This window comes from Dendrobates tinctorius, unplaced genomic scaffold (genome assembly GCF_039654945.1).
Source record: "Dendrobates tinctorius isolate UK_male_01 unplaced genomic scaffold, ASM3965494v1 ptg000211l, whole genome shotgun sequence".
In the NCBI taxonomy this organism is placed as follows: domain Eukaryota; kingdom Metazoa; phylum Chordata; class Amphibia; order Anura; family Dendrobatidae; genus Dendrobates; species Dendrobates tinctorius.
The window spans coordinates 9,867,204-9,880,561 of record NW_027361878.1 but is presented as its reverse complement, the minus strand read 5'-3'; the positions used below and the strand labels follow the sequence as shown (position 1 = coordinate 9,880,561).

The 13,358-nt window shown below is 44.7% G+C and overlaps 1 protein-coding gene across 1 annotated transcript in view; it reads right to left on the bottom strand.

Annotated features, from left to right (window-relative positions):
- The window catches only part of LMNTD2 (lamin tail domain containing 2), a 109,235-nt gene that overhangs the window by 41,945 nt on the left and 53,932 nt on the right, over window positions 1-13,358 (bottom strand). Inside the window, exon 2 of the mRNA XM_073554416.1 lies at window positions 6,188-6,264. Within this exon, the coding sequence (XP_073410517.1) occupies window positions 6,188-6,264 (77 nt within the window). The remainder of the gene's footprint in view (window positions 1-6,187; window positions 6,265-13,358) is intronic.

Below are 13,358 nucleotides of genomic sequence, written 5' to 3'. Positions count from 1 at the left end.
TTTCACATCATCTCAGTACATATCTGGGCTGCAGAATTATGACAACAAGTAATTTACTTTCTGTCACTAGTTTGCACGGTTTTCTAGATATTCTGAACAGAACGTCCAAGGGGGGGTGTTATGGCATTGAAATAAGAACTAGTCGTAACCTCCTACTCTACTCCAAACATGCCCTCTATAGCAACAACCCCACCCTCCATAGCTACAGGCCCTCCCCGTCCACATGAACAAGCCCTCATCACACAGTAACAAATCCTCCCCCTCTAGCAGCCTCAGTGCAGAGAGCAGCTGCTCCTCCCCCAGACACACGCTGAACAGTGATCTATGGAAAGTGAAAGTAGTGAGGAGGGAAAATCGTCCTGTATTCTCAGCCACTCCATGATTACAATACATAACTCATTATCAGTAATTCCTTCCCTCACTATCCCAGGCTGCTGGCAGCAGTGAGAACAGACTGTGTGATGGCCAGTGATGGGGGTCTGCAGCTTCTAATCTGCACAGGGGATGGCAGTCACTGATGTAATCTGTTGTGTGACAAAGCCTCTGCTGTGTGAATGAGACAGCTCTGTGTCACTGATGTCTTCACACAGCAGCAGATTTGGTGCAGTGTATGTGTGAGCACTGTGTCTCTAATGACACAAATACTGATGGGAGCAGCCTGTCCCAGAATACAGGACGATTCTTCATGTGAACGGGGAGGGCCTGTAGCTATGGAGGGTGGGGTTGTTGCTATAGAGGGCATGTTTGGAGTAGAGTAGGAGGTTATGACTAGTTCTCATTTCAATGCCATAACACCCCCCCCCCCCCCCCCCCGCTTGGACGTTCTGTTCAGAATATCTAGAAAACCGTGCAAACTAGTGACAGAAAATAATTTACTTATTGTCATAATTCTGCAGCCCAGATTTGTACTGAGATTATGTGAAAAGTCCGGACAACCCCTTAGCTACTAAAATAGACAATTCTGGAGAGCTGACACATCGTAGCAGTACTGCTCATGGCCGGCAGATGGCACTAAATAGCTATCAGTTTGCTGCATGGTTTTCTTCTCAGTTTGTTCCCTTGATAGTTTTGTCCTAAATTCTGTGAATATTTGTTCTCCTTTTCTAACATTGTGTCAGCTTATCCCATAGCAAAATAACAGTGAATTTTATAAAATATTTTTTCCATTTATTGTGTGAATCATAGACGCAGCATAGGAGAAGTGCTGGTTTGTAAAGCTGCTTGAGGCCCTTTTTTTAATGATTTTTGCACGACATACAGTATATGGAAATAAACCAAGTCAGCCATTTCCGAGTCAATAATAATTATGTCTCCTCTGTTTTAAAAACAGACATAAATACAATGGCTAGAAGGAGCAAGAATTTTCCTCCTGCTAATGTCTCCAAGTGGGAGGTAAGGGCTAAAAATAAGGAGAGGACAATAGAAGAGAGTACTCTGAGGAGCCGGACAACCACCCCCTACAGAATGTGTTTTGTGCCAGTGAAGTAACTGCCATATTAGTTATGATTGTCCTGTTAGGCTTCAGAAGTATCACAAAAAAATTCTGCTATGTAAACTGTGAGTGAAGCATGACGTAGGGGCAGAGACCCTGATTCCGGCAACGTATCACTTAGCTTACTGGTTGCTGGAGTTGTGATACAATCAGAGTTTTCTCAGCTGCCGATCTAGCAGAGCTCAGAAAGTTAAACTCTGCTCACACCACAGCTCTCTGTGTACATGGTGTATTGACAGTAATTAAGCAGTGCTGGGGGCTCTTATCTGCAAACTTGGAAAGATACTGCCATCTTAGATGTTATGGGGTACCTGAGCTTGCTTTTCTATTCTGCAGGCCCTCCATGATCCTTCTCTATTGGTTAGGGGATAACTTTCCGACCACTGAGATCCCGATTGATCCCCAGAACCTTGGCTCTAATGATCGCCATGCGAATGGTGCACTGATCAATCATGTGCATTGTTGCCCCATTCATTCTTATGGGAGATAGTAATGTGCACTCCCATGAGAATAAATGGAGCGTCAGGGCGCATGATCGACCACCGCTCCACTCACACTGGACTCTTCAAACCCCTGATTCTCAAACTGGTGGATGTCCCAGTGGTCAGACCAACAGCGATTGGAACCTTTGGATAGTGGATAACCTCCAGACTTGAGAATACCCCTTTAATGTCCTTTTTTCAACCTTGGCCAGCTCCTCGATTTCTCTCTGTGAGGCTGACCCTCCCACCAGTCATTACTGCGGCTCTCCACACCACTCTCACTGTACTCCAGGCCTCGTCCTCAAAGTGCCCAGCCGATGGTTCTCTCCTGGTCACTTCACTACTCCCACCTTTCTTTGGCTCTCTAGTTACTTCAGGTCCAGATTCACCATTATTTTGTTACTGACCACACTCCTCTGGCTTTGGCAATAGAAGGTACTTCAGATGTCTCAGTTGGATACATCCATCATTTTACGAACAACCCAATCCTATACCCAGGACACTGGCGGAATAATCCTTGGCTAGAGATGACAGATTCTTTTCTTTTAGTTTCCTCTTATTTTACTGGCTTTTACCACATAACAACGTAGCAGTGTTCCATGGACTGAGCCCATTCTGGCTGGAAGTCTAACTAATGGTCTCAGGTGTGCATCTGTCACAACGACACGCTGCTGTACTGGTTTCCCTCCACCACTGGAAAGCGTTTAATGGGCATTTAAGGAATCCCTTTTGCTGACATTCTATCTACCTGTATATGAATTATATGAATCAAGAAATATATGTACCACTGTCACTGTAGGAGGCTACTGCGCCTTGTGGTCAGATGGAGTTAGCCATTGGGCAACTTTTTGAGTTAGCACGGTGAAAGACTCTGCTGTTGGGTTGGGGAACATTAAGTATTGAAGTGACCCTGAGATCCAACCAAGAGGTTGTGGACCAATTCCTAGGCCCTGAAAGTGAGAAAAGATGCTTATACATGACCTCCTCAGGAAGAGAAATGGTCCTGGATCCTTGAGTTATTACACAGACTAGCAAAAGGGTAACTAACAATGTCTTGAACTTTTGACTTTCAGGCTCCATATCTCACCATCCACTACTGCTTCGAACATGACGCTACCATCATTTTATAGACAATCATCTTGGCTATATCATACATAAATTTGACTTTCAACTATTTAGCATATGATTAGCCATGCAGATTCTTGTCTTGTCACTGCATTGTTACTGTTTTGCTCTTGGTGATGGATAAATCTTTTTCTTCTTGTATACTACACATTACAACCTGTTCTCACATTCGCTAATAGCTCAGTGTGTTATTAGGTTGATTCCAAAGTGAAAGGTCAATGGATCAAATCGAGGAGCAGCCATGAAGATGATTGCCCAAGAAAGGAGAAACAGCATCATCCAGCTCATCGATAGCGGTCTCTCGGCCAGGAAAATTGCCAAACTGCATCATGTGAGTGCCATGACAGCTGGAAGAATACGAATTTAAGTCCATTCAAAGTGTCGGCTCGTGTTTGTAAAGAAGTATGAAGAGTGCACAGTAGAAGATTAGAAACAGGTAATTTGGAGCGATAAGACGAAAGTCAATAGCAGCTCTGATGGGTGCAAATGGGTGTGGAAGACACAAGTGAAAAAGGGGCTACTGGATCAAGAAATTGAAGGAAATGTCAAGTTCGGTGGAGGAAGCCAGATGATATGGGGTAGTTTCACAGTCAAAGCCGTTGGATACTGGACCAAGATTGATGGTGATCTCAACATTTAGCTGTATGTAAGTATCCTAAAGACGAGTTACTTCATACATTCAAGTACTATATGTATGAAAAGGACAACACAGTGTTCCAGTAGGACAACGTCCCAAATGAAAGGTCGATGACAATGAAGTAGAGGTGCTGGTTTAGCCCCCACAGTTCCCAGACTTCAACCCAATCCAACACTTGTGGGTAGAGTTGAAGAAAAAGCTGTATACATACCCAAGTGAGTTGACCAGTATGTACCAACTTTGGGAATGTGTAGAAGAGACCTGGGATCAGATTTTGGTTGAGACATGCTTGAATCTGATCGAGAGCATGCCCAGAAGGAAATGGCAGTGTTGAAAGTCAAAGGTGAATTTACAAAATGATAAAAATAAAAATTTTTAGGAGCAAAACAGTAATAATGCAGTTACATGACAAGAATTTGCATAACTAATCATATACTAAATAGTTGCAAGTCAAATTTATGTATGAGATAGCCAAGATGATTGTCTATAAAATGGTCGTAGTCTCATGCTCGAAGCAGTAGTGGATGGTAAGATATGGAGAATCAAATTCAAAAGTTCAAAACATTGTTACCCTTTTTGCACATCAGTGTACATCTTCATGCTGACCTGCAAGTATTGACCACACTAGTCTGCTTACCTTGTAGCTTCCTCAGAGGACAGTAAGTGAAAATTTGGTAACCATCTGTGACCTGTATGCAGCAGAGTAACTATATTGGGCTCAATTGCTCCCAAGCCCTGGAGCCTACAGGGGTCAATATGAAATGACCAATACTTTTAAAGACATATGATAATTGGGGGCCCTGTTGCAGAGTTTGGGGGTCAGGAACTTCAAGTTGTGCCGCTGCCTGTACCCATATCTAAGGAAAAATGGGCTGAGATGATTGTCGCCTGAATGATCACCTGATGGATCCATGACTCAATTTTTGGAAATGTTTTATTCGATTGTCAGGTTATCCAAGCAGCCAAAAGGATGTGAAGCTTTACCTATATAAATCATTTACCACTTCCTACAGCTATTCTGTGAATTCTTACAGACAAATAATGACTAATCACTATACAAAGGTCAGATGTACTTGTTCTTCTTTTCCCCATTCATGTTTTTACAGCTCGCCTGCCAACTGAAACCTAGATTAGCATTACCCTTTGCCTCTGTTGTTATTACCGGCCATCATTTCCCAGTAATCAGTCTGTTTGGGCAATTACCTTGCTCTTAGTTTAGAAAGACATTTATATTTAAGGCTGTGTGACCACGTTGCATTTTTTAAGCATTTTTGCCGCATTTTTCCCGCAGCGGAAACGCTTAAAAAACGCATCCCCATGCATTCCTATGGGATTCCGCAGTTGCTGTGCAGATGCTGCGGATTTTACCACTGCGGAATCAAATAGCGGTAAAATCCGCGGCATGTTCATTATTTCTGCAGAATCGCAGCAATTCCGCAGCCATAGGAATGCATTGAAACGCTCACTTTACGCATGTGACTATGCCCGCCATGCGTAAAGTGAGCGCTTCATGGGCGGATGGTACCCAGGGTCTGGAGGAGATGAGACTCTTCCCAGGCACTGGGTACCATAATCCTGTAAAAAATAGAATTAAAATAAAAAAATAGTGACATACTTACCCTCTGTCGGCCCCCGGAGTCCTTCCCGCCTTCAGCTACACTGCCAGCATCTTCCGGTCCCAGGGATGCTTTGCGCGAATCACCTGAGATGACGTTGCGATCTCGCGAGCGTGACGTTATCTGGGGTGATTATCACAATGCCTCCCCTGGACCGGTACGTACTGGGAGTGCCGCTGAGGGTATCGGAGGCCGTTGGAAGGTGAGAATAACCGTATTTTTATTGATTTATTATTTTTAACATTCTATCTTTTACTATTGAGGCTTCATAGGCAGCATCAATAGTAAAAAGTTGGTCACACTTGTCAAGCACTATACTTGACAAGTGTGACCAACCTGTCAATCACTTTCCACGCGATGCTTCAAATCGTTTGGAAAAGTGCTAGCATTCTGCAAGCTAAAACCGCTTGTGTTTAGCGGGAAAACGCATGCGAATTCCGCATTCGTTTTACCCGTGGCGGGGAGTTGCGGAAATGCTGCGGACATTTCCTCAGCATTTCTGCAACGTGGGCACATAGCCTTAAAGTTCACTTTGATTTTCACATGAGAAGTACATTATTAGTGTAATAGCCCATGAAAATACAAGAATTGCACCTACCTAAAATGCAGATTGAAGATTGTGTATATTATATTATGTTTAGCGCTGACCATGGTGTTTTGTCAGGGGAGAGTAAAAGGTGAGATGTTTCTCCAGGATGCACAAACTAATTTATATTAGTCCCGCAAGATACAATTTATAGCTTCAATTTGTTCCAAAATATTAAACATTTGAAGCGAGACAATTCTTGTTGCTGCCATTTTCGGCACAGAGCATAAGTTACGGTTCACTCCGTACCTGCACATTTCCTGTATTGCTCCATGTGAGGTTGGCCTCGGCTGACATCCTCTTACCGTCCTCTTCTTGCATGTGACCTGCAACAACAGTCAAGTGTCATTAATATTATTACCATAGAGAACCCCTGCACAGGATCAATACTCTATATGCCAAAATAGATAACCTATTCCTGGATTTCATTTCCATTTTGTGGCTTCACCAGGCTCTTCAGACCAATAACATTGATAGCCTAACCAAAGGATATCAATGATTGAACAGTAGGGAGTTGATGACACACTGGAATCTCTGGATATCAGAACAATGAAGGACCCTATTCTTTTATCCATAGGTACGCCGGGTCATCCAGCTGATGTTCCTGATACAGAAGCTTTTCCCATTGATCCATAAGCGACAGTGTCTTCGTTATCCAATATGGATCCTGGAAGATTGTTATGGGTTGATTAAAAATATAATCTATGAAACCTTACTGGTGATATATTCTATGCCCAATAATACACAAAAAGTTTACAATGCCAAAGAACTCTACTTGTTTTGTATAGGTGGAGGTCATCACTCGGATTCATTACCTTTGTGGGCATTTAACTATCAGGATCCTGACAGCGCCGGCGTACAGCCTCCACTGAGCAGGGACTCACCCGCACTGTAGGGACCCCTGGGGACCAGAATAGCCAGAAAGTATATTTGCACAGGACCTTAGTGATGAAGTTTAGCAAGCCGGCACGGGACCTACGGTCATGTGACTGCAAGGGGGCGGGGCTTAGCGTCCTGCTTTCACAGAAGACAGCAAACTCAGAGTCAGGCAAAATGGAGGTCGTTCACAGTACGGACAGCGAGGTACAGGAGGGGTAAACAGACGGGAGGTCAGACAAAGCCAAAGGTCATACACAAGAGGGCGACGCGGTACCAAGGGGACGAGCAGAGAGAAGTCGGGTCACAAGCAGAGAGTCATACACGAGAGGTAGCGCAGTACAAGAGGGACAGGCAGAACTCGTAACGGACAGAACCAAATCAAAACCAAACAAGCAAGCAAGATATCAGGCACAAGGCACACGTACGCACAAGGTCAACTAACTCAGCCGAGGGCAGGAGTATAACTGACACCGGACCTAGGTCCAGTGAGCATTAAATAGCCGCCCTCTGCCAGGGAGAGGCGGAATAATTAACCCCCAATCAGACCAGGACGGGCCAAAGCGAAACCCCGTCCTGGATCATGACATTAACAAGCGCATCCGGCCAGAAATGCTCTCACTGCTGACCCCTGTCACGTGATTGGGGGTCATCGGTACGTCGGCATAACAACGAGAAGTCTCCTTGAGACCTCTATGGTTGTTGATGCTGGATTGCTATGATCGCCACCCTGTGGCCGGCGCTCATAGCAATGCAGTAATTCTACTACATACAGGCGATCTGAGCATCGCCTGTATGTAGCAGAGGAGATCAACCTATGGCAGTTTCTAGCCTCCCATGGAGACTATTGAAGCATTCCAAAAGGAAAAAAATTGATAGTTTTAAAAACATTAAAAAATATAAAAGTTTAAATCACTCCCATTCAAAAGTAAAACACGCCCCATTAAAAAAAAAACAATAAAAAAAAATCATACATACACATATTTGGTATCGCCACGTTCAGAATGTACTGATCACTGGAGAAGGACATCATGGTCAGAAGAAGAGAAGGAACAAGGCAAAGAGGAAGATCAGAAACCGGTGGGTTGATGCAATGAAAATATTGTCAGAGAAGACCCTGGTGAATCTATTTAGTCTTATACAAGATCAATCTTCCTACAGAGTGTTCATCTATCAAGTCGCCATGGCTTGAGGTCAAGCTGAAGGCCTTTTAAAAAAGAAAAGTAAATATCATCCTGTGAAAATACATTATACAGGGGGAACCGCAAATGCTCCTGACATTATCCGTAAGTGGTAGAATTCCTTTTTCCAGGTCTAGAGTATTGCTACATGACAGCACATGACATTATATATCAGACACATCTTATATAATGTGCCTTGGGGATCTTCTCACGGAGATACAATCTCTGTGCTCTTAGATCAGAAAAAAAAAATCCGTTGAACATCTGTATATATTGTACTTGTACCATACACTCAGCACTTTTAGATTTGGCGACACTTTTGCTCATTTTGACATTTTGAACCAGACTTTTTACTTCTTGAATAAAAAGAATAAGATGGAAGCCGCCTGCACATGACTGTTTTAGGAGCAGGTACAAGTTCCAGATGCCGAAGACTACACTTCCAAGCTCTAGGCGGCATACACATGGCGGTATCTGACTCTGTGTTGTACAGAGCCATAATGGGGTACCGATGGAGGTAAATGGACCTGTACTTGTACTTTACCTTCATAGATTTCTCTGATGCCTAAATCCAAAAATCCAACAGAAAAAAAATCTATGTTCAAGGGGAGAATTTGCCACATGTTCGACACCTAACATCTTCATTGTCAGAGACACCGCACTACACTCGCTCACAGAGCCAATGCACGTGTCCTGAGTACAGAAACAGTGCTAAAAGATACCTGTGGAGCAGGTCAGCAGAGGTGACAATGCGTGCTTCAAACTATTAGTGTCAGGGTCCAGTCAGCGCCAGAAAGTAAAGAGGCACAGGACCTGTGGACACTGAAGTTAGCAAGCTGGCATGGGACCTATGGTCATGTGACTGCAAGGGGGCGTGGCTTAGCGTCCTGCTTTCAGAGATGACAGGACACCCTACAACAACTCAGAGTCAGGCAAAACGGAGGTCACAACAGTACGGGCAAACGAGGCACAGGAGGGACAAACAGACGGGTAGTCAGACAAAGCCAAAGGTCATACACAAGAGGGCGACGTGGTACCAAGGAGACGAGCAGAGAGAAGTCGGGTCACAAGCAGAGTCATACACGAGAGGTAGCGCAGTACAAGAGGGACAGGCAAAAACTCGTAACAGGGACAGAACCGGATCAAAACCAAACAAGCAAGCAAGATATCAGGCACAAGGCACACGTACGCACAAGGTCAACTAACTCAGCCGAGGGCAGGAGTATAACTGACACCGGACCTAGGTCCAGTGAGCATTAAATAGCCACCATCTGCCAGAGAGAGGCAGAAACAATTAACCCCCTGTCTGACCAGGACGGGCCAAAGCGAAACCCGGTCCTGGATCATGACATTCACGACATCTTACTCTACTTTCACACGGATGGCAGTATTTCTGTCTTCTGTCAGTACTTTGCAACAATATTTATAAGCCAAAACTAGGAGTGGATCCAGGAAACAAAACAGGTGTGAATCTTTCCCTGATGCTTTTTGTTTGTATGGGCGCCACTCCACCAGATTCTGTAATCTGTCCGATTACATTGTAAAAATGGACTTTAGGGGACAAGTCATTGAATTTACACCTTTTTTATAGGTGATTTTCTTCCTTTTTTTACATTTTTTGCCTCTTTCATTGCAAGTTTTGTGCCTTTTTTTAAGATCTTTTTCGCTTTTCTTTTTGCTGTTCATCAAAGTGGTCGTGGTTAGCCAATTCAAGATGTTTTTGTTTAATTCAATATTGAGACTTTTTAACAAGTTAGACATTTTTCGTGCAAATGTAGTCCACTACCGTCCTGGAGAAGCACTCTTTGATGCAACCAGCAGAGTCAGCTTCGATGGAGCGCAGGAACAGAGAATCTGGTTTTATGGCCAGCTTCAGAGCAGCTCTTGCAAGCTGTACAGAAAAGAGCCTGCAAATGTGCGCTCTTTGCCTAGGAAACCCTGCCACCTCTACAGACTGCAGAGGTAGCCAGTAACCTCGACATCAAGCCGGAAATGATAGAATTAAGAATCCCTCTGTTCTTGAGACCGGAGAGGATTTTAAGTAACTGATAAATTGCAAAGTTGCTTGTATTAACAATTTTACCCATTTAAAGGGAATCTGTCACCATATTTTTGATGTTCAATCTAAGAGCATCATGATGTAGCGGCAGAGATCCTGATTCCAGCAATGTATCACTTACTATGCAGGTTGCTGTTGTTTCAATAAAACCAGTGTTTTATCAGCAGATGATTATCACAGCACAACAAGGTCTCACTTGCAGGCCAGTCTGGCTATCTGTGTAACCACGCCCCCATCACTGATTGGCAGCTTGCTAATAATGCACAGGACACAGGCAGCTGCCAATCAGGAGTGTGGGCAGGGTTATACGCAGTTCAGCATTTAGAGCACTGCTACATCTACAGCAGAGAAAACTGTGATTCTATCGAAACTACAGGAAGCAGCCCAATAAGTAACACATCGCTGGAATCAGGCTCTGCCCCTACATAGTGTTGCTTTCTGATTCCATAGCAAAAACCTGCTGACGTATTCCCTGAAATAAGAGGAGATAACCCCTTTAAGTGAAGAAACATAGGTGGAGCTGGAGCATGCACAATGAATTAAGCATGCCAATTCCTTCAGGGTACATGAGCTCATCAAAATAAAAATAAATCTTCTTTCACATGACAGTTGTGGTCAGTAATTTGTACCAGTATTGTTCAGCCAAAACCAGTAGTGAAATATCAAGAGAGAAATCTATAGTGAAAAGATTTGCAGCTCGTCCATATGTTGAACTTACTGCTCGTTTTGGCTTATAAATGATGATGCAAAATACTGTCCACAATTTTGTCATGTAAAGCCAGTGGGTGCATTTTTTTTTTGTTGCACTAGTTTTTAAAGGTGAAACGCATTTTGCCTTCTATGCATTACCTGTAAAAATAGCTGTAATGAAGCGGCATTTTGGGGTAAAACTGAGAGCTTTTTTAATGCATTATGCGTTGATTATGAATAAAGATAAGTGAACCCCTGGATGTTCATGTACGGCGAACAGTTAAAAAAGGTTTGGTTCGGATACCTGAACAGCACCAGAGCCCGAACCCGGACCACATTCACTTGAATGGGGGGGGCAGAACATACAGTGTTTTCCAAACTTTCATGCGCATGACAGCGCGGCGATCACTACCTCTGATCAGCGGTAAAATCATTACCGCCGGTAAGAGCTGCGATTTCCATGTTGTCAAATGACAGCGTGAGCTCGCAGCTAGATCAGTAGTAAAACGTTTAACTCCAGTCTCTGGCGTCAGCAGATGGGATTACTACTCCCATCAGCCTACGCCTGCTGCCGCTAATAGCAGCGAGAGGAGGTGTGGTTGATGGAAGTATTCATCAACTGCTGCTGCCCTCTAAATAAAAGTCGCCGCACATTCCCCTGTATTTTTGATAACCATCCAGGCAAATACTGACAACTGTGGGCTGTGGTGAACTCACCAGAGAGTGCTGGCTCTGTGACAGGCCATGCTGCTGCTGTCCAGATTAGGAGCTGTGGTGCGGGGGGAATTAGACGTGCCAGTAGAGCTGAGTGTGTGGAGCCGTGCCAGCAGAGCAGAGTGTGCGGAGCTGTGCCTGCAGAGTGAAGCGTGCAGAGCTAAGCCAGGTGCCATACACTAGAAGACAGTGAATACTGCACCCGCTCTGCCCTAGAGTTACCGCATACTCAAAGAGCTCTGCTGAGGACTGAGACAGACCGACAGTACGCGGTGAGCGCCCTCTGTGTAAACGTGGACCTGCTAGCCTCTGTGACGGGAGGAAACTCCCTTGACAAGTCTGAGACACTCGCTAGTGTGTGCAGGCCTGTCATGCGCAGTGACAGACCTGAACCCCTGAGAGTAGTAGCTGGACTGACCGAGGAGCACGGCATTGTCCCTGCGGTGACACGTTCTGAGTGACCGCTCAGCATCCTGTTGTTTTCCCCGGAGGCCGTTTCTTCATCGTGGACAGACACTTGAGAGACTGCATGTGCCGCTGTTGTCGGTCCCACTGTTGGATTCCCGCCTGACTGCGTCGAGACGACCCACGCCGCTGTTGCCGGTGCCACCGTTGGAACCCTGTACTTCCTCACAACAGAAGACTACAGTCCGATAAGTTTAACCTCTTTATTACTAAACTCTCGCTCGTCCCTTACCTACCCTGCCAACCTCCCAGTTCTGCCCCATTCCTCGCTGTTACCCTACAATCCCTCACTCCCTGCGTGGAGTACATCGCCCTGTAAATAAACCTGTTTAATACTTGCTCTGCCTCTCCGTGCGTGACTGCATCCCGCGTTCCTGCAGGTTATTACACAGCCTCAGTGACTGGCAGTAACCTCGATGATGTCACTGAGTCTGTGAGAAACTCATTTCCCAGTGGTTCTCAGCCTGGACGGTCGCAGACATGGATTACGGCGTGGGACAGAACGATGGGCAGGTGATGTTTTTTATTTTTGTTTTTTTTTACAGGAGACAGCTTCAGTGGAATTGGGCATTAGGTGACTGTTTTTGTTTATTAATAATAATAATAATAATAATAATAATAATCTTTATATAGCACCAACATATTCCACAGCGCTTTACAGTTTAACAGTTTCAAACACAACAGTCATAACTAACAATGTTAACAATAATACAATGGCAAAATAAAACAACCCTGCTGGTGAGAGCTTACAATCTACAATGAGGTGGGGGAGATACAAAGTACAGGTGTGCATTTACAGTGATGTATTTATACTGATGGTCCAGCCATCTTGAGGGAGTGGGGGACAGAGATAGTAAAGGGGCTACACACGCACACTTACACATAAAATTACTTTGATTAGGGAACGTGATAGGCTGCTCTGAGCAAATGTGTTTTGAGGGAGCGCCTAAAACTGTGCAAGTTGTGGCTGTTCCTAATTTCTTGGGGTAGAGCATTCCAGAGGATTGGCACAACGCAGGAGAAGTCTTCGAGTCGGGAGTGTAAGGTACGGATTAGTGTAGAGGCTAGCCAAAAGTCGTTTGCAGAGTGCAGCAATCGGCTAGACCAATAGACAAAAATGAGGGAGGAGATGTAATGGGGTGTCGCACCGTGGAGAGCTTTGTGGGTGAGAACAACTACTTTGAATTGGATCCTATAATGAATGGGCAGCCGCTGTAACGACTAGCGAAGAGCAGACGCGTCCGAGTACCGATTAGCCAGATGGATGACCCTGGCTGCTGCATTAAGGATGAACTGGAGAGTGGAAAGTCGAGTGAGGGGGAGGCCAATAAATAAAGCATTACAGTAGTCCAGGCGGGAGTGGATCAGGACGACAGTGAGGGTTTTGTTGTTTCCGTGGTGAGAAAAGGGCAGATTATAGAGATGTTCTCTAGGT